Here is a 21,271-nt window from a genome sequence, read left to right as displayed (position 1 = left end):
GCAAGACACCCGTGCTGGGACATCCCAGCTGCATGTCAACCTCACTCTGGGGCAGTTTCCTGGACAACTGAAAGGCATCCTCAACCAATAAGGCAAACCGCCCTGGAGGCTGTATTGGACTTCCCTGTGCCCGCCCCACGCTCTCTTAGCTCCCGTTTCACTTGCTGTGGCAGCTGGCTTTGTGCGGGTGTCAACAGGCAGCCCGTTCCCTCCCCCGTCTCTTGCTGCTTGCCCTGGGGATGCTCTGACACCCCAGCATAGGATGCCCGCAGTAACGAACCCCACACCTGGCGGAGTACAGGTGTTCACACCCCGTGGGTGACCGCTGCCCACTGGCCAGGGGAGCAGGTCGATCATGTCCCACTCTCTGCTTCTCCAGGTTCTGGCTCTGGGATGTGTTCCGCATGGCCCCCTGGAGGGTCCTCAGCACAGCTGAGCTCCAGCTCGGGGAGCAGCTCCTTCACACACCCTGGGATCGCCTTTCCCTCTCTTGCTCACTGTCCTCCCAGTCCCCCAGGGTCGCCTGTGTCAGGCTCTGCTCTCCTGGGGGAGTGTCTCCCCAGGACCCACCTCCTTCTCATGCATCTTCCTGCTCCCTGCAGAAGTATGTGCAGGACATCCTGCAGGAGCAGCTAGCAGAACCTGTGTACCGAGCCCTGAAGGAGCAAGGGGGCCACATCTATGTCTGCGGGGACGTCACCATGGCCGCCGATGTCCTCAAAGCCATCCAGCGCATCATGACCCAGCAGGGGAAACTCTCTGTAGAGGACGCGGGCGTGTTCATCAGCAGGCTGAGGGTGAGTGACAGGCTCAGCAGCCCATTCCTGTCGCCTCTTCCTCACCCCACCTGTCTGTGGTTAGAGGAACCATGATGACATCCCTGCCTGCTCCCAATTTCCCATTTATGGCTCAGGGTAGAGGATGCCTGTGGTCCCAAACCATAGTTAAGGGAGGAGGATGATTGGGTGCTGGGTAGGCAGGCGCACGTATTAAATATGGGTGGGGCCTGTGGTGTGTGAAAATAACAAGCAGGTGGAAACCATCCTACCAACTTTTCCTGCCCCCAGAACCAAGCTGCAGCACTGTCCTGTGCAGTTGTACAGGCTGCACACTGCACAAAAAGTCTGTCCAAGGTTTGCCAGCTCAGATGTGAACTGAAGTGTTCTTTGCCACTGGGGTGGAGAGACCCCATGCCCTAGAGAACACAGGGTTTTGTGAAGCACAGTCTAGGACGCCAGAGGTCCTCCAGGAGCCACTGGGTTACATCTTGTTTGCTTAGAACTCATCTTCTTTAAGGACATTCCACTCCAGGGTGTCAGTATATCTGCCCCTCTCCTGCCTTTGGCTGGCATTTGAGGGCTGTTTCTGTCCTCCAGGATGACAACCGGTACCATGAGGATATTTTCGGGGTCACCCTCCGAACGTATGAAGTGACCAACCGCCTTAGATCTGAATCCATTGCCTTCATTGAAGAGAGCAAAAAAGACACCGATGAGTAAGCTGGCTCCATCCCCAAGGGGAGGGGTGGGTAGAGCCCTCTTTTCCCAGCCCTGATGGGGGTGTTGTGGAGGGCGGGGGAGGGGGGGGGGGTCTGGTTTCATCTGCCCTGGCTTTCCCACAGTGGGGAGCAAACTACAAATGCAAATTCCCAGGCTACCCCAGACCTGCTGACTCTGAAACTCAAGTGAGAACCAAGGTTTATGTTTGGGTTTGTTTTTTTTTTTTTTAAGATTTTATTTATTTATTCATGAGAGACACACAGAGAGGCAGAGACACAGGCAGAGGGAGAAGCAGGCTCCCTGCCAGGAGCCTGATGGAGGACTCGATCCCAGGACCCCAGGATCATGACCTGAACCAAAGGCAGACACTCAACAACTGAGCCACCCAGGTGCCCTAGGTTTATGTTTTAAGGAGTCCTCCAGGGAATTCTGAGGCCCCTCCAAGTATGGGAACCCTGGCTTTGGATGCCTGCATCTGCCTGGGCCACCCCCTAGTGGAATGACAGCTCCAGCCTCCAGAAAGGTATATTCCTGGCCAGGGCTCCCAGCATTTACACCACCTCCCACACACCCCCAAATTGCCCCAAGCATTCTCATCCACGCAAATCCCAGTTGGTATTACTTTTACCGTCTCACTGGTCTTCTAGAAATTGCTGGAAACAGTCTGAGGTACCACAAGACTGGATTGAGTCTCACTTATTAAACCTCACCTTATTGCCCTGACCTCTGAACCACGATTGTAATGCCCCTCACTCCATGCCCGCCCCAGAGTGCCCCCAAACCACCACTGTGTGCCCCTTATGTTAAATTAGGTAGGAATTGGATTGTCTCATTTTCAGTAGCATAGGGAAGACACCCCATTTCTTTTTTTTTTTAAGATTTTATTTATTCATGAGAAACACACAGAGGCAGAGACATAGGCAGAGGGAGAAGCAGGCTCCCCATGGAAAGCCCAATGCGGGACTTGATCTCAGGACTCCAGGATCACACTCTGAGCCAAAGACAGATGTTCAAGCACTGAGCCACCCAGGTGCTCCCGACACCCCATCTCTTAAGCAGTTGCATTTTTACACCATATGATGACACAGCAGTCTTGAAAACATATTTTGGATCCAGTAGGCTGACTTTACTGCCTTTAAGATTCAACTCCTTTGGCTGTCATTGCCTCTCTTCCGGGTCACTTGTGCTGGTGAGCAAGCACTCATTCATTCATTCATTAGCTTGCCCATTCGTTCAAGACGAGCACCAGCTAGGGGTCAGGTGCTGTCCCAGGTGCAAGGCCTGCAGAGGAAGTGGCAGTGAAGCCCCTGTGCCCAGGGTTTAGTGGCTTCTCTGGGGCTCTGTAAGGACACAAAGCAGCTTTGCTTCCATGGCACTAACTCCCTCCCCCTCCCTGTCTTCCTGCAGGGTTTTCAGCTCCTAACTGGATCCTCTTGCCCAGACGACTGGCAGGGGGGCCGTCCCATGTGCCCCGGCGGGACGGCTGCAGGTTTTATAAGTGTGGACACTGCTGAACCTTCCCTATGGGACCCCATGTGGCCCCCAGCTGTCCTTCTCGTCCTGTCGCTGTGGTTTTTCCTCTTCTGGGTCCTCGCCCCTCAGTGATTTCCTTGGCCCCCTTGGGTTTTCTCCTTGAGTTTTCCTGCTGCAATGCAATGCCTTTATAATCCACAGTGGCTCTTACAAAACTAATTCCCCCTCACCCTCTTCCCAACAAGGGCAAATCACCGGTGCATGAAATCACTGGAACATGGCCGTTGCTCGTGTTAGGGCTTGTTTTCTGGAAGGAGGCTTCAGGGACTGGTCAGGAGAGTCTTCTGAGCCAGTCTATCTGCCGCTGAAGCCTCCCTTTATCCTTTTTTATGATGACGTCCTGATCGCGTGCACACATGTGTGTGTGGGTGTGTGTGCACAGGTGTGCGTGCGTGTGACAGGCCTGGGCCTCCATCTGCCTGTGTAAGTGTGTTCCCTGCAGACTCTCAGTGCCAGGAACCGTGCCCTAGCTCTTCACGCGTCCATAATTAATATCTATGCTCGTCGTGTCCCTGAAACACTTGTCCTGGTTACAAAGGGCAGGGCAAGGCCAGCGTGATGATTAAGGAGGGAGCCTCCATCAAAAGGGGGCTCACAGAATTGCTTGCATTTAGATTCTGGCACCGGTTAGCAGAGCCGTCGCTGGGAAAGTAACCCGTCTGGTGGATTAAGCACACCTCCTCTGCAACCCTAACCCTGCCCCACATGGGATCACCTGATTTGGCCCTCCCCAGACAATCCCACCCAGAAAACCGGAGAAGTAATCTCCAAGAGAATATGTGGGAAATAAGAATTGTCCCATCTTTGCCACCAGGTGACTTAGGACAGGTTACTTTTCCCCAGTTTCCCCTCGTGATGTGATGAAGCTAAAACAGTAGGAAGAGATCAGATTTTTAAAGTGGTAGAGACTGGAAACAATATCAAGGAAGACTATCATTGCTATTTTTTTACTGCCCCAAATGCCCCAAAGACTCACCCTTCTACCCTAGGAAGGAAATAACAGAAGCCTGCTAATGCGGATAGGTTGGAGAAGGAAGCCACCATGAGGCACCAACAGAGCTTCTTTTACAGAACCACAACCCACGGTGGCCTGGTCCTCATGCCCTTGGCCTTCTAAAAGTGATCCCCCAAGTCTCTAACCTGATCAAATAATTTTGACAAATAAATTGAGCCTTGACTCCCATCCAAAATGGGCATCACAGTCTTCAGCGAGAATCAGTCAGTTGCAGTTTGTCCTCAGCAGGTTGCCTGTCCGAATGAATGAGCTGGGAGGGTCTCTCTCTACCTGGAAGTGCTCAGAATCAGTGACAGGCCTGGAGGAGCCACGAAATTCCTGGAGGGGCCTGCCCTGCCCCCCCTCCACCCCCAGGGTAAAGGGGAAGCCTTCCTGGAGGGGAAGCCTGCCACCCTGTATGTTCTTCTGTTCTGTTGCATTATGTTTTGTCCTACAGAGAGACACATTGCCTTTCTATATGGCACAATGGGTATTTCCTGATGCTCCATTTAGGGGGCTGCCAAAGAGAAAGGGCACTGGCCCTCTCTGGAAGGGCCTTGGGACACAGGGTGCCAAAGAGGTGTCCCCAGGAGGAGACAACCTCCAAGATTCCTAAAGGCAAAGGACAAGCTAGACCTGGCCTTTCTTCTCCACCCTCTGGGGCAGCCCCCCTCCCTCTTGGGATCTTGGGATCCCATTCCCCACCCCCCAACGCTGAGCTGTTTTCCCTGTTACCACATCTGCACTTCCTGTGTGCCAAGCACCTTCTTCATGCATCCCTACCCCTAGTAGCAGGCTGGCGCTTGGAAACTCATCTTGTCTATCAGGGAGTCTGACACAGCGATTATAGAACCTGGATGCATCCTTCTTCCCGAGAAGGATTTTTTGTTTTTAAGGTAAACACCTTTCAACCCCCATCACAAGCCACTTCAGGACTCCCCGCTGGAAGATTCTGGTCTGATGTATTTCTCTCATTTGCCAGAATCCCTGTTATGAACAGCTTCCCTGTAAGGAGCCTATCAAAGGGGCAGAGTGTGAAATCTTGAATTAGGGGTTAGCTCTGATCCAGAGTGGGTCAATGCTGCCCTCTGGTGGTGGTTTTTTACGTCAGTTCCCAGTAGCCAAATCTGGCACAAAAATTGGTTTTACAACAAGTGGGCAGAAAAATAGGATTGATTGGGCATTTGGGGGTTACCTAGATTACAGACCTTTTTGTCCATCTTCCCCCAGGACTGGCCTGCAGTGGCTCCAACTCCATTTAACAAAAGTGAGTTTGGCCAGAAGGAAGGAGACATCCCCTAAAATGGGGAAAAGCTGAAATGGCCATGCCCCCCACCCCATCATCACTACGAATCCAATTGCCCCACCTTGTGTTACAAAAGGAGCAGAGGTCATTAAACTCCCTGAGAGGAGGAGGATTTTCCCGCTTGGTTTCTACGGAGGGAGATGGCCAGATATCCTTTCCATTCAGGGAAATGCTTCAGATCCACCAAAGTGGAGCTTTGGAAGCAGCCCTACATCCAAATGCTAACTCTTGCGCTCCCCACTTCCCATTTCTGCAGACAGCCCTGGGCTGGTGACTTAACCTTCCCATGTCTCTATATCCACTTATAGAACAAAGTTGGTTAAATGAGATAATGCCCAAAAAATAGCCAGGTCCTGGCCCACTGAAGCTTTCAAATTTTATTTTTGCATATCATCAATACCTGTATGCAGAAGTCTCAGTGAAGCGTACGGTTTGTAAAGATGATTGAAATCTCATGTGTAGACACACAATTATTAGAATTTCCATAAATGTCTGGGATTTGAGAAATGGGTGGATTCCACCTACAGGTTTAGGGAGATAGGATATCCAGGAAGTAGGAAGAGTGGGAGGAAAGGCGCAGATGGGAGTGTGTTGCAGTAAATCGAGGCTGGCTTCAGGCACAGCTTTGGAAGGCTGAGGATGATGAGCCAGATGCTGGGAAGGTGAGCAAGGACCAGGTGGTAGGGATAGGTGAGCGCATGTCAAGGAATTTGGACTATTTGGTAGGCAGCAGGGGATCCCTAGGAATGTTTTTCAAACAGGAAAAGTAAGGTAATTGGAGTTGTGCTTGGAAAAGAATATTCTGGCTGCAGCACAGAGCCTGGACAGCTGGTCTGCTGATCTGTAGACTATTGCAGTAACCAAAGCTGGAAGGAGGGAAAAGGCAGATGTAGTGATACAGTGACTCCAGGGGCTGATCAGCAAGACCTGGAGACCTGTCTGTTGTGGAGAAGGAAAACAAATGAAAAAGTCAAGAGTCTTACCTCTAGGCAGAGAAAGGAGTCTCAGGAGAAAAAGCAGCCTCAGGGAAAGATGAGTTTGCAGTTGTTGACATGATAGCCAGCTTACCCACCAGCCAACAGGGCGCATCCTTCCAAGGTCCAGCCATGCCTAGATGCACAGAAAGAAAACCGACCCCAGGCCAATTAGACATTGGCCTTAGAATATAGGATTCTCTTGCCAAACACATTCTCAGCAGCCACCTGCTTTGGACTTCCAAAAGGAGGTCAGGTTTTGCCCTAAGTCCAAAACAAGTGAGATTTTCTGACCCAGATCACAGGCAAACTGTCTCTCTGCCAGGATGGGCAAGCCAGATGTCTGGGCCCCTCCACCGCTAGAGCACTGACCATTCATGCCTTCAGGAGAACTGTGGGGTTAAGATTTCGTGTTAAGCCCACCATTAACTTGTATATTTACATCTCCACTGCCCTGACCTCCAGCATGTCGCCACCTTACCAGCAAAGCCTTCTGTTTGAATTGGCAGGTTAATCTGAGACTGCCTGCAGGGGACAAGGAGAAATATTCATCCAGGCATCCTGTATGACTTGTGTGTACTCCTTGATGTCTCCCAGCCCTTGTCAAGTTTCCTGCATCCAAATGTCCTGTTTGGCTTAAGAATTATAGACCAGGGGCTGGGATGATGGAAGATAGATCTGAGAGTCCCTGCCCCCCAGAACTCAACACAGATGGTCCCCACGAACCTGAATCTGACCTTTTGAGGCTGACACCAGCCTGGTCTCTCCTATTTCTGTCATACGTACCTGTCCTCGATCCACCCCAGGTCTCCACCTAGTGGCCAAAGCTGCCTCTCCCCAAACCCTGAGGAGTCTCAAACCTACTTGAGGACCTAAGTAAACTCTCACCCCCGGACCATGGATGGGTCTTGTGTCAATTCTCTATTAATATCTGTCAAAACCACATGCAAGGGAGGAGGTCAGGGGTAAATATACCTTTGTTTGTTTATGAGTTTGTCTTGTCCTGGAAGATCTGAACGGTTCTGAAGAAGCAAAGCATGTCTGTCTGGTCCAGGACAGAGACTGTTCTGAAGGAGGTGGCCCTGGCATGCAGGAGCAAATCTGCCTTAAAATGCTGCTTTCCATCGTCTTCTAGAAAATGAGTCCAGGACATCCAAGTGCCCAGACTTGACTCTGGTCCAGGGTCAGCCAATCTTTGTACTATTGGCATTTGAGGCTGGAGAATTCTTTGTGGTGGAGGCTGCCCTGTGCATTGTATGCAGGATGTTGAATGGCATCCCTGGCGACCACTCACCAGAAGCCAGTAGCAGTCCCCCTACCCCCACCAAATGTGACACCCTCACCAAATGCGACAACCAAATAGGTCTTCAGGCATTGTCAGATGTCCCCAGGGGGCAAAAGAATCTCTCCAGGCTGCCCCAGACCTTTGCATCAGGGAACTTCTGGAGTCAGCAAAACAGCCCTCAGCCCAATGGCTTTGTTTCCATTATCTGAGACTCCAAGGATTGGTGGGGGATGGGGGGGTGGGGGGGAGGGTGAAAAAGTGCTTTCACAAATTCCCTCCCAAGACAGAAGGGTGACGGTTGGTTACATTTTGGCAAGATGCTGTGCCCTTGGCATCGCTTTAATTATGACCCAGAGAGGCCCGATGCCTTGCACCCTGCCTCCACCCTGTTTTCCTTATGTCGTGCTGTGTCTTGTGATCATAGGACCACTTAGGGCTCAGCAGTGGTTTCCTGGAAGGCAGAGAGAGAGAGAGAGAGAGAGAACATGCAGGTGGCCACCCCTCCATGCTGTACCAGTAGGTTTCCATTCGGGGTTGAGGAGCCGGGGAGGTGGGCAGACCGGGTGTCGCATGTCACCACACACACGCTGTCAGAAACTCGGACGTCCCCCTACCTCTGAGCTCTCGATGCTGCTAATGTCTGCCTAGTGTCCTGTGCGCTCTGGCACCTTCCTCCGAGGACCGATGCCCGCCCCAACGCTCCTCGCGAGGTTGTCCAAGCTGTGTTCACCGCATGCTCTCCTTCTGCATTGTCCTCATCTTCTAACTTGATGGAATTCAACAAAAGTCTACTTATGCCTGTTTGCATTATGGTTACAATATTAAAAAGTGGAGTTGACTTCACTGGCTGTTGTCTATTGCTTGATTTGCTTAGAATTTCTCCCACCTTTGCCAGCCATTGCCAGCCAGGTGCCCCCAGGAAGCCTACCTTGAGACCTGAGACAAGTGGCAGAGGTTGATCTGGGATTGGTCTTGGGAGGGGAGGGGAGGGGAGGGGAGGGGAGGGGAGGGGACGGGAGGGAGAGCAGTCCAGCGAAAGCCTGAACCACAATATCGTTGCATCAGACATTTTGGCCAATCCTTGCAGGGAGTTCTGAAGGTGACCTTCCAGAGCTGTCTGTGATTTGGGGCCAGAAGGCTGGGTTTCATACCCTTCCATCAGTCAGGCCTGGACCAGCCTGCTCTCCATAGCAGAAGCTACTCCCAAAGGGCCAATTGCTGAGAGCACTCCCAGCAGCCGGGGAAGGTTCTGGAGTCCTGACATAGATCCAGGTAGAGCATCTCAGCATCCTCTCCATCCTGCCTGCACCACCTTTGCTCCCATGATGGCTGCATCCATTGAATGGGCCCCAAAGAAATGGTACCACCTTCATCCCCAGCCCTACCTCCCTGTATACACAACTCTGAGAACCCTAAGATCTAATTCCTAGCTGGCTTCAGACCCAATTCCAAAAGGAAGGGACCTCAAAAGCACTAAAAGGACAGATAAAGAAGAGCTGACCCCAAATACTCTGACAGGGTGGTTGGTATGAAAGGATAAACGAGGGGGTGGGAGCCCCCAAGGCTTTGTCGTACCCTTCTGGACAGGGCCATTTGGATGCTGTGACCATTTTGACCTTCACGCCTATTTCCTGGCCAAAAAGCACAAACCGCCAGATAGCCTTTTAAATTACAAAACAATTTACCCAATATCAGACATTCCCCACATACCATTCCTGCCTCCTCCACACCATCCCTGAGCCTCACGCCCAAGTTCAAATGTGAGAGGTGGGTCAGAGTTGGGGTAGGACCAGGGAACCCCTTCAGTGTCCGGCTCTAACCTACCCCACAAAACTTAATTAAAATAATGGCTAAGAGGTATTAAATGCTAGTCTTCACGGAAATACTTAGACATGTATCATTACTCTCTCCAATTTAAAACTTGGGGAGACCGAGGCACAAGGAGATCAGCCAATCTGTGCAAGGTCAACAGAACCAGTACAGGTTAGCAGTAGAATTCGAACCCGGACTGTCCAGCTCTAGAATCTGCATTCTTCACCACCTCCCAGCACTGCTGCTAAGAGACCCAGCCCGTGGAAGTCCAAATCCTGGCTCCTCCCCTTTCTAGCTGTGCAACTTTGGGTGAGTTACTCAACCTCTCTGTATTGTCCTTTCTTCACTGTCAAGTAGGCTGTGATTTTTTTCAACTTCATTGCGTTGCCATAGAATTAGATGAGTCAACATTCAACACGCATAGAACAGGATAGGATAGAATAGACTATTCCTATGTACGAGTAAATAAACAACATCTCAGCTTCCAATTTTCTCAGCTTTTTTCTCTTACTGAAGCTCAAACAGCTCCCTCTTGATGTAATTTGCCATTTGCTATTCAGCCCTGGGATCCTTAGGTCCTCTCAGACCACCTGCCATCACAGAAGACACTAATTTTAAAAGCCAATTCCTGGGCTTCTCCCTCTACCAGCCCATTAATGCTCACTGGGGAGGAGGTCTGACTTACAAATTTTTAACCAGCATCCCCTCCCATCCCCCACGTGCCCTGGAGTTTTGACAGGCCCCGCCTCCAAAGTGGCTGGGAACAATTTAACATTTCTATGCATCCTGACTGGGGTGGCTGCTGTTGCCTGGCAACCAGGTGGAAAAAAAAAAAAAAAAATCCCAGTTTACACCAAAACAGAACCTTCCCAACCACAAATCCAAAGGAGAAGGGGGTGGGAAAAGAATGGATTTTTGAGCGACTGCTAGTCTTTATAGAATATGGGCCTCACAGTCAGTTAAATATTAAAAAATGTACTTTTGTTTTGTTTCTGCTTTCATTGTACCCTTGGCAAAATCGCCAAGAGAACAAAACCAGGGAAAATATTTACAATCGGGGGATCGATACAGAGCTTGGAACCCACATCACTAAAAGGAAATCACTTTAGCAATACCCTCCGGAGGAAAATAAGATTAAATTAATCAAATAGCAAACAATTAGGCCTGAGTAATTAGTAAAGTGATTTTTTTTTAAATTGTTTTGGACTGCTAGACTTGAGGGTGGGGGACAGGGGTGGTTGGTCTCCTGGTCTTTCTGCATCTCAAGTTCTTTCCTCTGCAGGAACTCAGAGTTGATATTGGAAGCCTCCCTTAGCTGAAATCTTCAAGAGTTATAGGCCCTTCTCTCCTCTGCTCCCATTTCGGGTCTCACAGGGAAGCAGTGAGGAAGAGAAACTGAATGCAGGAAAGCCTCTGAGATTCATCATAAATTCAAGGTGTAGTATCTGTGGCCTCAATTGTATTGTATGTGGCCTCAATTGTATGCAGCAATTGAATCAGTTTTGGTTTGAAAGCTTTGAAGAGAGTCGCTAACAGAAATGCAGTTCTTAGCAGAAAAGCTACAGGCAAATCTGTGGGGAAAGAGACACCTGTTCCTTGTTCCTCCAAACTGGTGGCTTCACCTTCCTTGAAAAAAACACACTGCACTCATATAGCCCTCCTGAAACATTTATATTTTCTTTTTTAAAAATATTTTATTTATTTATTCGAGAGAGACACAGAGAGAGGCAGAGACATAGGCAGAGGGAGAAGCAGGCTCCTCTAAGGGAGCCCGATGTGGGACTCGATCCCAGAACGCTGGGATCACAACCCTCTGAGCTAAAGGCAGACACTCAACCACTGAGCCACCCAGGCATCCCCTGAAATATCTCTTTTAGCCATCGGGCCTTTTCTATAAGGTATTCGGTGCCACCAGGGACAAGAGGAGGAGGGCCAACATTCATGCATGCTCTGGCCACAGGCAAGCAGTCTTCTCTCTTTTTTTTTTTTCTTTTTTCTTTTTTTTATTTATTCATGAGATACACAGAGAGAGAGAGAGAGCGGCAGAGACACAGGCAGAGGGAGGAGCAGGCTCCATGCAGGGAGCCCGACGTGGGACTCGATCCTGGGTCTCCAGGATCACACCCTGGGCTGAAGGCGGCGCTAAACCGCTAGCCACCGGGGCTGCCCAGGCAACCTACTCAATGAGAGTACTCCACGGCTCCACGCAAAGCTTCCCCTCCGTGGGTTCACCCCAGTGGTTCTAAAAGCAGCTTTTACTCTCCTTTGCCTAGCCTTTATTTCTGCTACTCCCCTTACCTGGAAAGCCCACCCCCCTCTTCCACCAATGCCAGTCTCACTTCTATTGCTGAAGGTTAGATTCAAAACTGCGCTTTCAGCTGTCTGTACCAATCGCTTGGCATACTGGCAGTACTGCTTTGCAACAACTGTGTGCGTCTGCACACTCGTGTTTTATCTGCCTCTATATATTTGTTACCTCTTGCCACTGAACTCTGAGTAACAAGTGACCACATAATCTCCCTGGCACACACTGCATTACTGCAGCAGAGGTTCAGGTCATGCAGCTGTGAGCAGCAGTTCTGCTGACCCCTTTATTTTAGCTTCGTAAAACCCATCAGAGACTTCTGATACCCAGAGCGGTGAGATCATAAATTTGCATTGTTTTAAGCCAGTAAGTTGTGGTAATTTGTTATAGCAGCAAAGGAAAACTAATACAAAATGTGCATTAAATATGCGCCACTGGGGCAGCCCAGGTGGCTCAATGGTTTAGCGCCGCCTTCAGCCCAGGGCATGATCCTGGAGACCCAGGATCCAGTCTCACGTCGGGCTCCCTGCACAAAGCCTGCTACTCCCTCTGCCTGTGTCTCTGCCTCTCTCTCTCTCTCTCTGTCTCTCATGAATAAATCAATAAAATTTAAAAAGTAAATTAAATAAATAAATAAATAAGCGCCACTCTGCTAGAGAAGAATCCGTTTCCTTGCCTCTTCCAGCTTCTAGAGGCTGCCCACATTCTTTGGCTTACGACTAGCATCATTCCCACATCTGCCTTCTAAAGATTTTATTTATTTATTTATTCATGACAGACACAGAGACAGAGAGAGAGGCAGAGACACACAGGCAGAGGGAGAAGAAGGCTCCATTCAGGGAGCCTGACGTGGTACTCAATCCCGGATTCCCAGGATCACACCCTGGGCTGAAGGCGGCGCTAAACTGCTGGGCCACGGGGGCTGCCCCCACATCTGTCTTCATTGTCAACCTATTCTCTCTTCCTCTGACCCTCCTGTCCCTGACCCTCCTCTTAGAAGGAGGGGGATTTGTGATGATGTTGGGCTCACCCAGGTTGTCCAGGAAAATCTCCCCATCTCAAGATTCCTAACCTAATTACCTAATACTGCAAAGTCACTTTGGCATATAGGGTAACAGTGATACTGTGATGTATAATAGGAAACACATATTTGGTCTTCACTCCTGTTTCTGGCACAGAGTTCCTAAAATCCTTGGAATTTCCTAAGTGATAGGAGCAATAAAGTCTCATTATTCCTAACAAATCCCTTTCACCACACCGGAGTTTATGTGAATGAGTTGACTTACGGAAAGCATCTGAGGATGCAGACTGGTTGCCAGGGGTACCAACCGCATGATCAAAGGTTTGGAATTTCCCATCACACCCATACTGACCTCCAAGAAGGGGAGAAGTGCTGGAGGTGGAATCAATCGCCAATGGCCTGTGAGTGAATCAATCATGCCTTTGTAATGAAGCCTCTATAAAAGCCCAAAAGGATGGGATTTGGAAGCTTCCAGGTTGGTGAATGAACAAGCGGAGATTTGGGGAGCATGGCATGCTCAAAAAGCATGGAAGCAAAAAATTAAAAAATAAAAAATAAAAAATAAAAAAAGCATGGAAGCTCAGAGCTCAGAGGCTTCTTCCCTAAACCTTGCCCTATGCATCTCTTCCATCTGGCTGTTCCTGAGTTACATCCTTTTGTGATATGCCGGAGATTTAGGAAGTAAAATGTTTCTGAGTTCTATGAGTCATTCTAACAAATAAATCAAACTGGCGAACAGGTCATGGAAACCTCTGATACAGCCATCAGAAATACAGGTAACAAGCTCTGCTTGTTAAGGATCAGCTAGAGTGGGGGAGGGGGACAGTCTTATCTGTTTGAGCTCTGAACCTATAGGATCTGGTACTATCTCCAGGTAGACAGTGTCAGAATTGGGTTGAATTGTAGGACACCCAACTAGTGTCAGAGGATGGCTTGGTGGTGTTGGGAGAAAACACACATATCATAGTATAAGAGGTGCCAGGGATGTGAGAATGCGAATGTGTTTGGGGGCCATTTCTCAACCTGCCATCGTCTGCCCTCTGGCCCTAATAATTCATGTCCACCCCACCCCCACCCTCACCATGCAATTTACAACCAGTTCAATTGACTTGCACTTACAGGACTAATTACTTATTCACTAGAAATATAATGAGGACCTACTACGTGTTAGACCTAACACATAGACCTGGCGATCTTTTTTGTAGATATTGGAGATCTTAACCAAGAGGGCTCACAATCTGCTGGAAGGAGAGAGGCAGGGCCTCCAAACAGTATAAGCACCTGGCCCCACAGAACCTGGATCTGCCAGTGCTGGTGGGTGAACCCAGTAATCATGTCAGTGTGCACACGATGACAACTTGGGAATGTGTAATGAATGGAAGGAAGGAGACTCCGTGAGGGCACATTCCCCCAGTCTGTGGTCAGCAGATCTGTGTTTCTGCCGACACAGTGCTTGAGTTTGACATCTGGACTGTGAGCTAGGGACTAGAAAGCTGGCACTCCAGGAAAAAGAGAACTGAATTAGCAGAGGTCCTCCCCTGGGACAGAGTCTGGGGAGGTAGATCAGAAGAAAAAGATTTTGTATATTTATTTTGAGAACAAGGAAAGCCATTAAAGATGTTGAGGGCTGTGGAAGTGATCTCTCTAGTTAGGCTGTAGAGATCTCTTGGGAGGGGAATATTGAAACCCTCCAGCCAGAGATAATCAGACATACACCATATGCTGATAGTCCACAAAGATGGGTTTATTTGCTTGCTGAAACAGGGAGAGGGCACCCTGGGGGCAGGAGGGGGGTGTTCTGGGGGGCCAGGTAGGAGGGGCAGGAGATTAGTCTAAGATTTGGACTTATGTTAGGGAATTTTCAGCAGGAGCTAGGGTCATGGGGATCAGCTCTCCATTCAGTACAGTTAGCAGTTCAGCAAGAAGGTACTGTAGGATAAATTGTAAAATTTAGAGGTTTCTCTGTTGCCCAAACAGAAAGAGACTCGTTCCCTTCTTCCCTTCTTAGAGCATTTTCTTGAGGAGCTGTGTGTATATAAATCTTTCCTCTGTCTCTTTGATATGCATGTAAATCTTTTGTGTCAGTGCTATTTTTTTATTATGGTAAACTATATGTAACAGAAAGTTTACCATTTAGCTATTTTTAAATATATGGTCCAACGGTATAAAGGGCCATGTTGGGAGCATGTGGGTGGCTCAGTCAGTTGAGTGTCTGACTCTTGGTTTTGGTTCAGGTTAAGATCTCGATCTCAGGATCGTGAGATTGAGCCCCATGTCAGGCTCCACACTCAGTGCGGAGTCTGCTTGAAATTCTCCACCTCTGCCCCTCCTCCTTCTCTCTCCCTCTTTCTCTCTCAAAGAAATAATCTTTTAAAAAAATAAAGGACAAAGGTGTATAACTATCACCAGTATCTATTTCCGGAATATTTTCTCTCACCCTAAACAGAAACTCTAGAACCATTAAGCGATAACTCCCTATGGCCTCTATCCACCCAGCCCTCCCATTAATCTACTTTTCATCTCTATGAATTTGTCTACTCTAGATGTTTTGCATAAGTGGGATCATACAACATGTGTCCTTTTGTGACCAACTTCTTTCATTTAACATAATGTTTTCAGGGTTCATCCATGTTGTAGCTGATGTAGTGCTTCATTCCTTTTTACAGCTGCATAATAGTCCACTGCACATTTATACTCCATTTTGCAACTCTTTTGTATTTTTTTTATTTTTATTTATTTTTTTAAAGATTTTATTCATCTATTCATGAGACACAGAGAGAAAGAGAGAGAGAGAGAGAGAGAGGCAGAGACACCGGCAGAGGGAGAAGCAGGCTCCACGCAGGGAGCCTGACTCGGACCGATCCCGGTTCTCCAGGATCACGCCCTGGGCCGAAGGTGGTGCCAAACCACTGAGCCACCCGGGCTGCCTAAAACTCTTTTTTAAAAGCTAAACAGGCCTTTTGCCAATAGTACAACCCAGGAATGTTTTTCCTAGGGGCCTCAGAAACATCTCTTTGAAATGTAAATATCAAGGAAGACAGTGTCCCTAACTCCCTGTGACCATGTGGGTTTAGCCTAAGCACCTTGTTCCAAGCTGTAACAACCTGCCTATCATAAAGATGAGAAGTTTTATTACTTCTTTGAGACAAAAGCAATTAGCTAGCACAATGCATACTCCAATTACCAAGGGAGTTTAGGATGAACTAGGAAAGATGCAGTCAGGTCTTTCTACCTGAGAACCAGGCAGCATTCATCTTGAGAGCATGTGTGGGATGCAGTACTCGGCTATCTATAATAAGGGGTGGGATTTCCCTCCATTTTTGTAATCTCATTAGCAGATTACCTGTGCTGTGCCTCAAGTCTAGTTTAATGAGTATTCACTATTAAAACTATTATTTCCTAGCATTGTAGGGAGGTTTTTCTGGATTGGCAGGAGATCTTAATTCTTTTTTTTTTTTTTAAGATTTTATTTATTTATTCATGAGAGACACACAGAGAGAGGCAGGAGAAGCAGGCTCCATGCAGGGAGCCCGATGTGGGACTCGATCCTGGGACTCCAGAATCATGCCCTGGACTGAAGGTGGTGCTAAACCACCGAGCCACCCAGGAATCCCCCGAGATCTTAATTCTTTCCCCTGATAGTATCTTGATCATCTTTGATAAGAAATGGGAAAAGGGAGGGGTGCCTGTATGGCTCAGTCAGTTAAGCATCCAACTCTTGATCTCAGCTCAGGTCTTGATCTCAGGGTTGTGAGATCAAGCCCCACATTGGACTTGGTGCTAGCCATGGAGCATACTTTAAGAAATTGGAAGAAGAAGGGCCTGGATGGCATTGATAAGAAAATAATAGCTTTTCATAAGAACAACTAATCAATCACCTGTGCAGGTGTGGGGTCTGCCTTCCACCTAATGGACTGAAAACTTTGGTTACAAAATCTGAGTGTCATTGGGCTGATTTTCACACTCTTGGGGCCAGGGTGAAAGCCAGGGGAACATTTAGAAGCCATGCTGGGGACGTGGACAGGGACTGTAGCTAAGGAAACAGAGAAAAAGAGATCCACAACTATTAGGTGAGATCTTTTATTTATTTATTTAAGGTCTTATCCATTCATTCATGAGAGACACACAGAGAGAGGCAGAGACATAGACAGAAGGAGAAGCAGGCTCCCCGTGGGGAGCCTGATGCAGGACTTGATCCCAGAACCCTAGGATCATGACCTGAGCCAAAGGCAGATGCTCAACCACTGAGCGACCCAGGGTCCCCAGGAGAGATCTTTTAGAGAAGAAAACTGCTTCCTTATTTAAAAAAGAAAAAAGAAAAGGGCAGCCCCAGTGGCTCAGCGGTTTAGCACCGCCTTCAGCCCAGGGCCTGATCCTGGAGACCCAGGATCGAGTCCCACCGTCGGGCTCCCTGCATGGAGCCTGCTTCTCCCTCTGCCTGTGTCTCTGCCTCTCTCTCGCTATGTCTCTTATGCATAAATAAAAGTCTTAAAAAAAAGATGAAAGAAAGAGTTTTCTCAAAGAAAAGGGAGGGGAGAGAGAAACTGAGGCAGAGAGAACATAAACTCTGGGTGTTTGAGTATGGAGAGTGCTTCCAGCACATTTAAGAATAAAGTCTCAACCCTCTTTCCAGGCCGTGTGGGATCTGACAGAGGTAAGTACGTGCAGTGTTTGAGAGCATGGAATCCAAAGCCATCGCCTCATTCCAGTTCAGAGCTGGCCAACTAAGCCCTTCTTCCCCTTCTGGTCCACAAAGTCAAGAGCAAAAGAACAAGAACAAAAAGAAGGTTGTTTTACATTGCTAAGTGTTGGGTTTATTTGTTAAGCAGCAACAGTAACTGAGATATATGCATTGTTACATTTAATAGGAAGGTCTGTTGTCATCCCCATTTTAGGGAGCAGGAAACCAAGGCACGGAGAAGTTAACCTCTATGGGGCACTTGGATGTAGATGGTGAGGGAGAAAGAGGCCACAAGTTCTAGTTTTGGGGGAATGGATGGATGGGCAGCCTTCTCTACGGTAGGAACCATTTGGAGAGAACAAGGTGCAATTGCTGGAAGCAGTGTGTTTTCTCCTGGACATGCTGAGTTTTAGGAACCCAAGGGGAATGTTGGGTAAGCAGTTAGCTAAGTGAATCTAGATCTCAGAGGACCCAACTGGGCTGCAGAGAGAGTTGTAGACATTTAAAGTGAGTTTGGATGGTCACTCAAGCTGGAGACTGGGTGGGAGAGTGAAAGAAGGTGGTTATGGCTGAGCTCCCAAGGTACCCCCCATCCTTTCCCGAGCTGGGGGCAGCCCAGAGGGAGAACCAGGAGAAGGTGGGGCCCCAGAGGCCAGTGGGAATCAGCATTTCCAGAAGAGATGTGATAAACAGTGTCCCACACTGCCACTGGATTTAGAGGAGGGAAGGCCCAGACTCTGTTCCAGATTTGCCATACTCCAGGGGCTGCTCTAAACCTTTCTGTTTTCATGATAGTGGTAGCAGCAGCAACTGCACGTCCCCCACCTCCCAGGTTCCTATGCTGAAGCCCTAACCACCAAGACCTCAGAGTACGGCTGTATCTTTGAGGTACCTGGCTGGCTTGGTGGGTACAGCATGTGACTCCTGATCTCAGGGTTGTGAGTTCAAGCCCACGTTGCATGTAGAGATTACCTTGAAATAATAATAAAGTCACTTAAAAAATTAATAAAGACAGAGTCTTCAAAGAGGTAATTAAATTAAAACAAAGTCAGTACAGTGGCCCCTAATCTAACAGGATGGGTGTCCTTCTAAGAGCATATTAGGACACAGACACACACAGAGGGAAGGCCATGTGGGGACAGAGGGAGATGATCATCCATGAGCCATAGAGACAGGCCTCAGAAAAAACTAAACCTGCCTACACCTTGATCTCTGACTTCTAGCATCTAGATCTGTGGAAAAATTAATTTCTGTTCTCTGACTTCTAGCATCTAGATCTGTGGAAAAATTAATTTCTGTTAAGTCACCCAGTCTGTGGTGCTTTGCAGTGTGCTAATACACACAGTAACACACTTTTGAACAAATTTGAGGTGAAATTCACAAGACATAAAATTAAATATTTTATTTTTTAAAAGTAAGCTCTCTGCCCAACATGGGGCTCAAACTCACTGCTCCTAGATCAAGAGTTGCACCCTCCTCTAATGGAGCCTGCTGGGTGCCCCTAAAATTAAACATTTTATTGATTGATTGATTGATTGATTTTTAAGATTTTACTTATTTATTCATGAGAGACAAACACACACAAAGGCAGAGGCACAGGCAGAGGGAAGAGCAGGCTCCACGCAGGGAGCCCGACATGGGACTCAATCCTCGGTCTCCAGGATCCAGCTGTGGGCTGAAGGCAGTGCTAAACCACTGAGCCACCCAGGCTGCCCTAAAATTAAACATTTTAAAACAAACCATTTGGTGCCATTTAGTACATTCACAATGTTGTGCAATCAGCACCTCTCTCTAGGCCATCCTTTACAACTTCAATATTTTCGGGGCATTTCCAAATTGGGGTGGGAGCCTTACTGAGCTTCCATGAACTGACAACAGGTTGTGTTACACCCATGGGTCCCCCCAACTGGACTTTGAGCTCCTGCGAAGCAAAGACACTGTCTTACTCACATCTGTATCCTCAGGGCACATAGCACAGGGTCCAGGTTAATAATAATTATTATTAAATAAGGGATGCCTGAGTGGCTTGGCGGTTGAGTGTCTGCCTTTGGCTCAGGGTGTGATCCTGGAGTTCTGGGATTGAGTCCCGCATCTGGCTCCTGCATGGAGTCTGCTTCTCCTCCCTCTGCCTATGTCTGTGTCTCTCATGAAGAAATAAATAAAATCTTTTAAAAATTTATTAAATAATAAAAATAATATTATTATAATAAAACATATTAAATAATAAAAATATCATTAAATAAACTATTAAATAATAATTATTATTATAGGTGCAGGCACTGAATTACCTGGATGGTAATTCCTGCTTTGAGGATTCAAAGCCAGGCTCTACCACCTTTTGTGTCTAACTTTGAGCCAGTGATTCCCACCTTTATGAGCCTTCTTTTCCATATTCGTAGAATGGGTATATTACAGTATTCATCATAGAGGCTCGAATGAGGAGAAAGGTCATGCAGAATGCTTGGCACAGCACCCACTCAATAATATTAAATTAGCTGTTATTACGACACACTTGTTTAGAGCACACTCAAGCAGACATGAAGAGCTCTGAATTAACATCTAGATCACGGGATTCTGAGCAAGCTTATCTGTCTGAAACTCAGTTTCCCCCACCTGTAATTTGGGGAGATAAGAGCTGAGAGGGATATTGGGAAGGACCGCTGAGCTCATGCACAGGAAGTGCTGAGGACGCACAAGAAAGATGGATTCTGTTAAGATCGCGGGTTCGGGGGGATCCCTGGGTGGCTCAGCATCCCTGGGTGGCTCAGCGGTTTGGCGCCTGCCTTTGGCCCAGGGCGCATCCTGGGGTCCCGGGCTCGAATCCTGCGTCGGGCTCCTGGCATGGAGCCTGCTTCTGCCTCTGCCTGTGTCTCTCTGCCTCTCTCTCTCTAGGTCTATCATGAATAAATAAATAAAATCTTAAAAAAAAGAAAAGAAAAGAAAAGAAAAAGATCGCAGGTTCGCAGCTCCCAGAGCCACACCACAGTTTGCAATGGCTCTGCTGGGGATTTACCCCAAAGATACAGATGCACTGAAATGCCGGGACACCCGCACCCGATGTTTATTTTTTATTTTTTTTGAAGATTTTATTTATTCATTCATGAGAGAACAGACAGAGAGAGAGGCAGAGACACAGGCAGAGGGAGAAGCAGGCCCCATGCAGGGAGCCTGACGTCCTCCGGGATCAGGCCCCGGGCTGCAGGCAGGCACTTTACCTGCTGAGCCACCCGGGGGTCCCTGCACCCGATGTTTCTAGCAGCAATGGCCACAATAGCCAAACTGTGGAAGGAGCCTCGGTGTCCATCGAAGGATGATGGATAAAGAAGCTGTGGTCTATGTATACAGTGGGATATTCCTCAGCCTTGAGAAACGACAAAGACCCACATTTGCTTGGACGTGGATGGAGCTGGAGGGTATGATGCTGAGTGAAGTAAGTCAGTCGGAGAAGGACAAACATTATATGGTCTCGTTCATTTGGGGAATATAAAACATAGTGAAATGGAATAAAGGGGAAAGGAGAAAAAATGAGTGGGAAATATCAGAAAGGGAGACAGAACATGAAGACTCCTAACTCTGGGAAACGAACTAGGGGTGGTGGGAGGGGAGGCGGGCGGGGGTGGGGGTGACCGGGTGGCGGGCACTGGGGGGGGCAGTTGACGGGATGAGCGCTGGCTGTTGTGCTATATGTTGGCAAATCGAACGCCAATTTAAAAAAAAACAGAAAGAACGCGCTTCCCTCCGCCAGCCGCCAGCCGCCGGCCGCGGCCCGGGCCCAGGGGGCGTGGCCACGGGGAGGGGGCGGGGCTACCCCCGAGCCCGCCCCTCGAGGCGGGTGGGCGGGGCGAGGCGGGGCGCCCTGGC

General features: G+C 48.5%; 1 protein-coding gene across 2 annotated transcripts in view; it reads left to right on the top strand.

Moving 5' to 3' along the window:
• Positions 1 to 8,434, top strand: part of NOS1 (nitric oxide synthase 1) — a 113,486-nt gene extending 105,052 nt beyond the window's left edge. For both annotated transcript variants that reach the window (XM_049101836.1, XM_025474106.3), the window contains 3 exons: positions 603 to 797; positions 1,377 to 1,495; positions 2,907 to 8,434. In XM_049101836.1, the coding sequence (XP_048957793.1) occupies positions 603 to 797; positions 1,377 to 1,495; positions 2,907 to 2,922 (330 nt within the window). In that variant the 3' untranslated portion in view covers positions 2,923 to 8,434. The remainder of the gene's footprint in view (positions 1 to 602; positions 798 to 1,376; positions 1,496 to 2,906) is intronic.
• The last annotated feature ends 12,837 nt before the right edge of the window (positions 8,435 to 21,271 follow it).

This window comes from Canis lupus, chromosome 26 (genome assembly GCF_003254725.2).
Source record: "Canis lupus dingo isolate Sandy chromosome 26, ASM325472v2, whole genome shotgun sequence".
NCBI classification, from domain to species: domain Eukaryota; kingdom Metazoa; phylum Chordata; class Mammalia; order Carnivora; family Canidae; genus Canis; species Canis lupus.
Note: the sequence above shows the minus strand (reverse complement) of the source record. Positions and strands in the feature narration are given on the sequence as shown.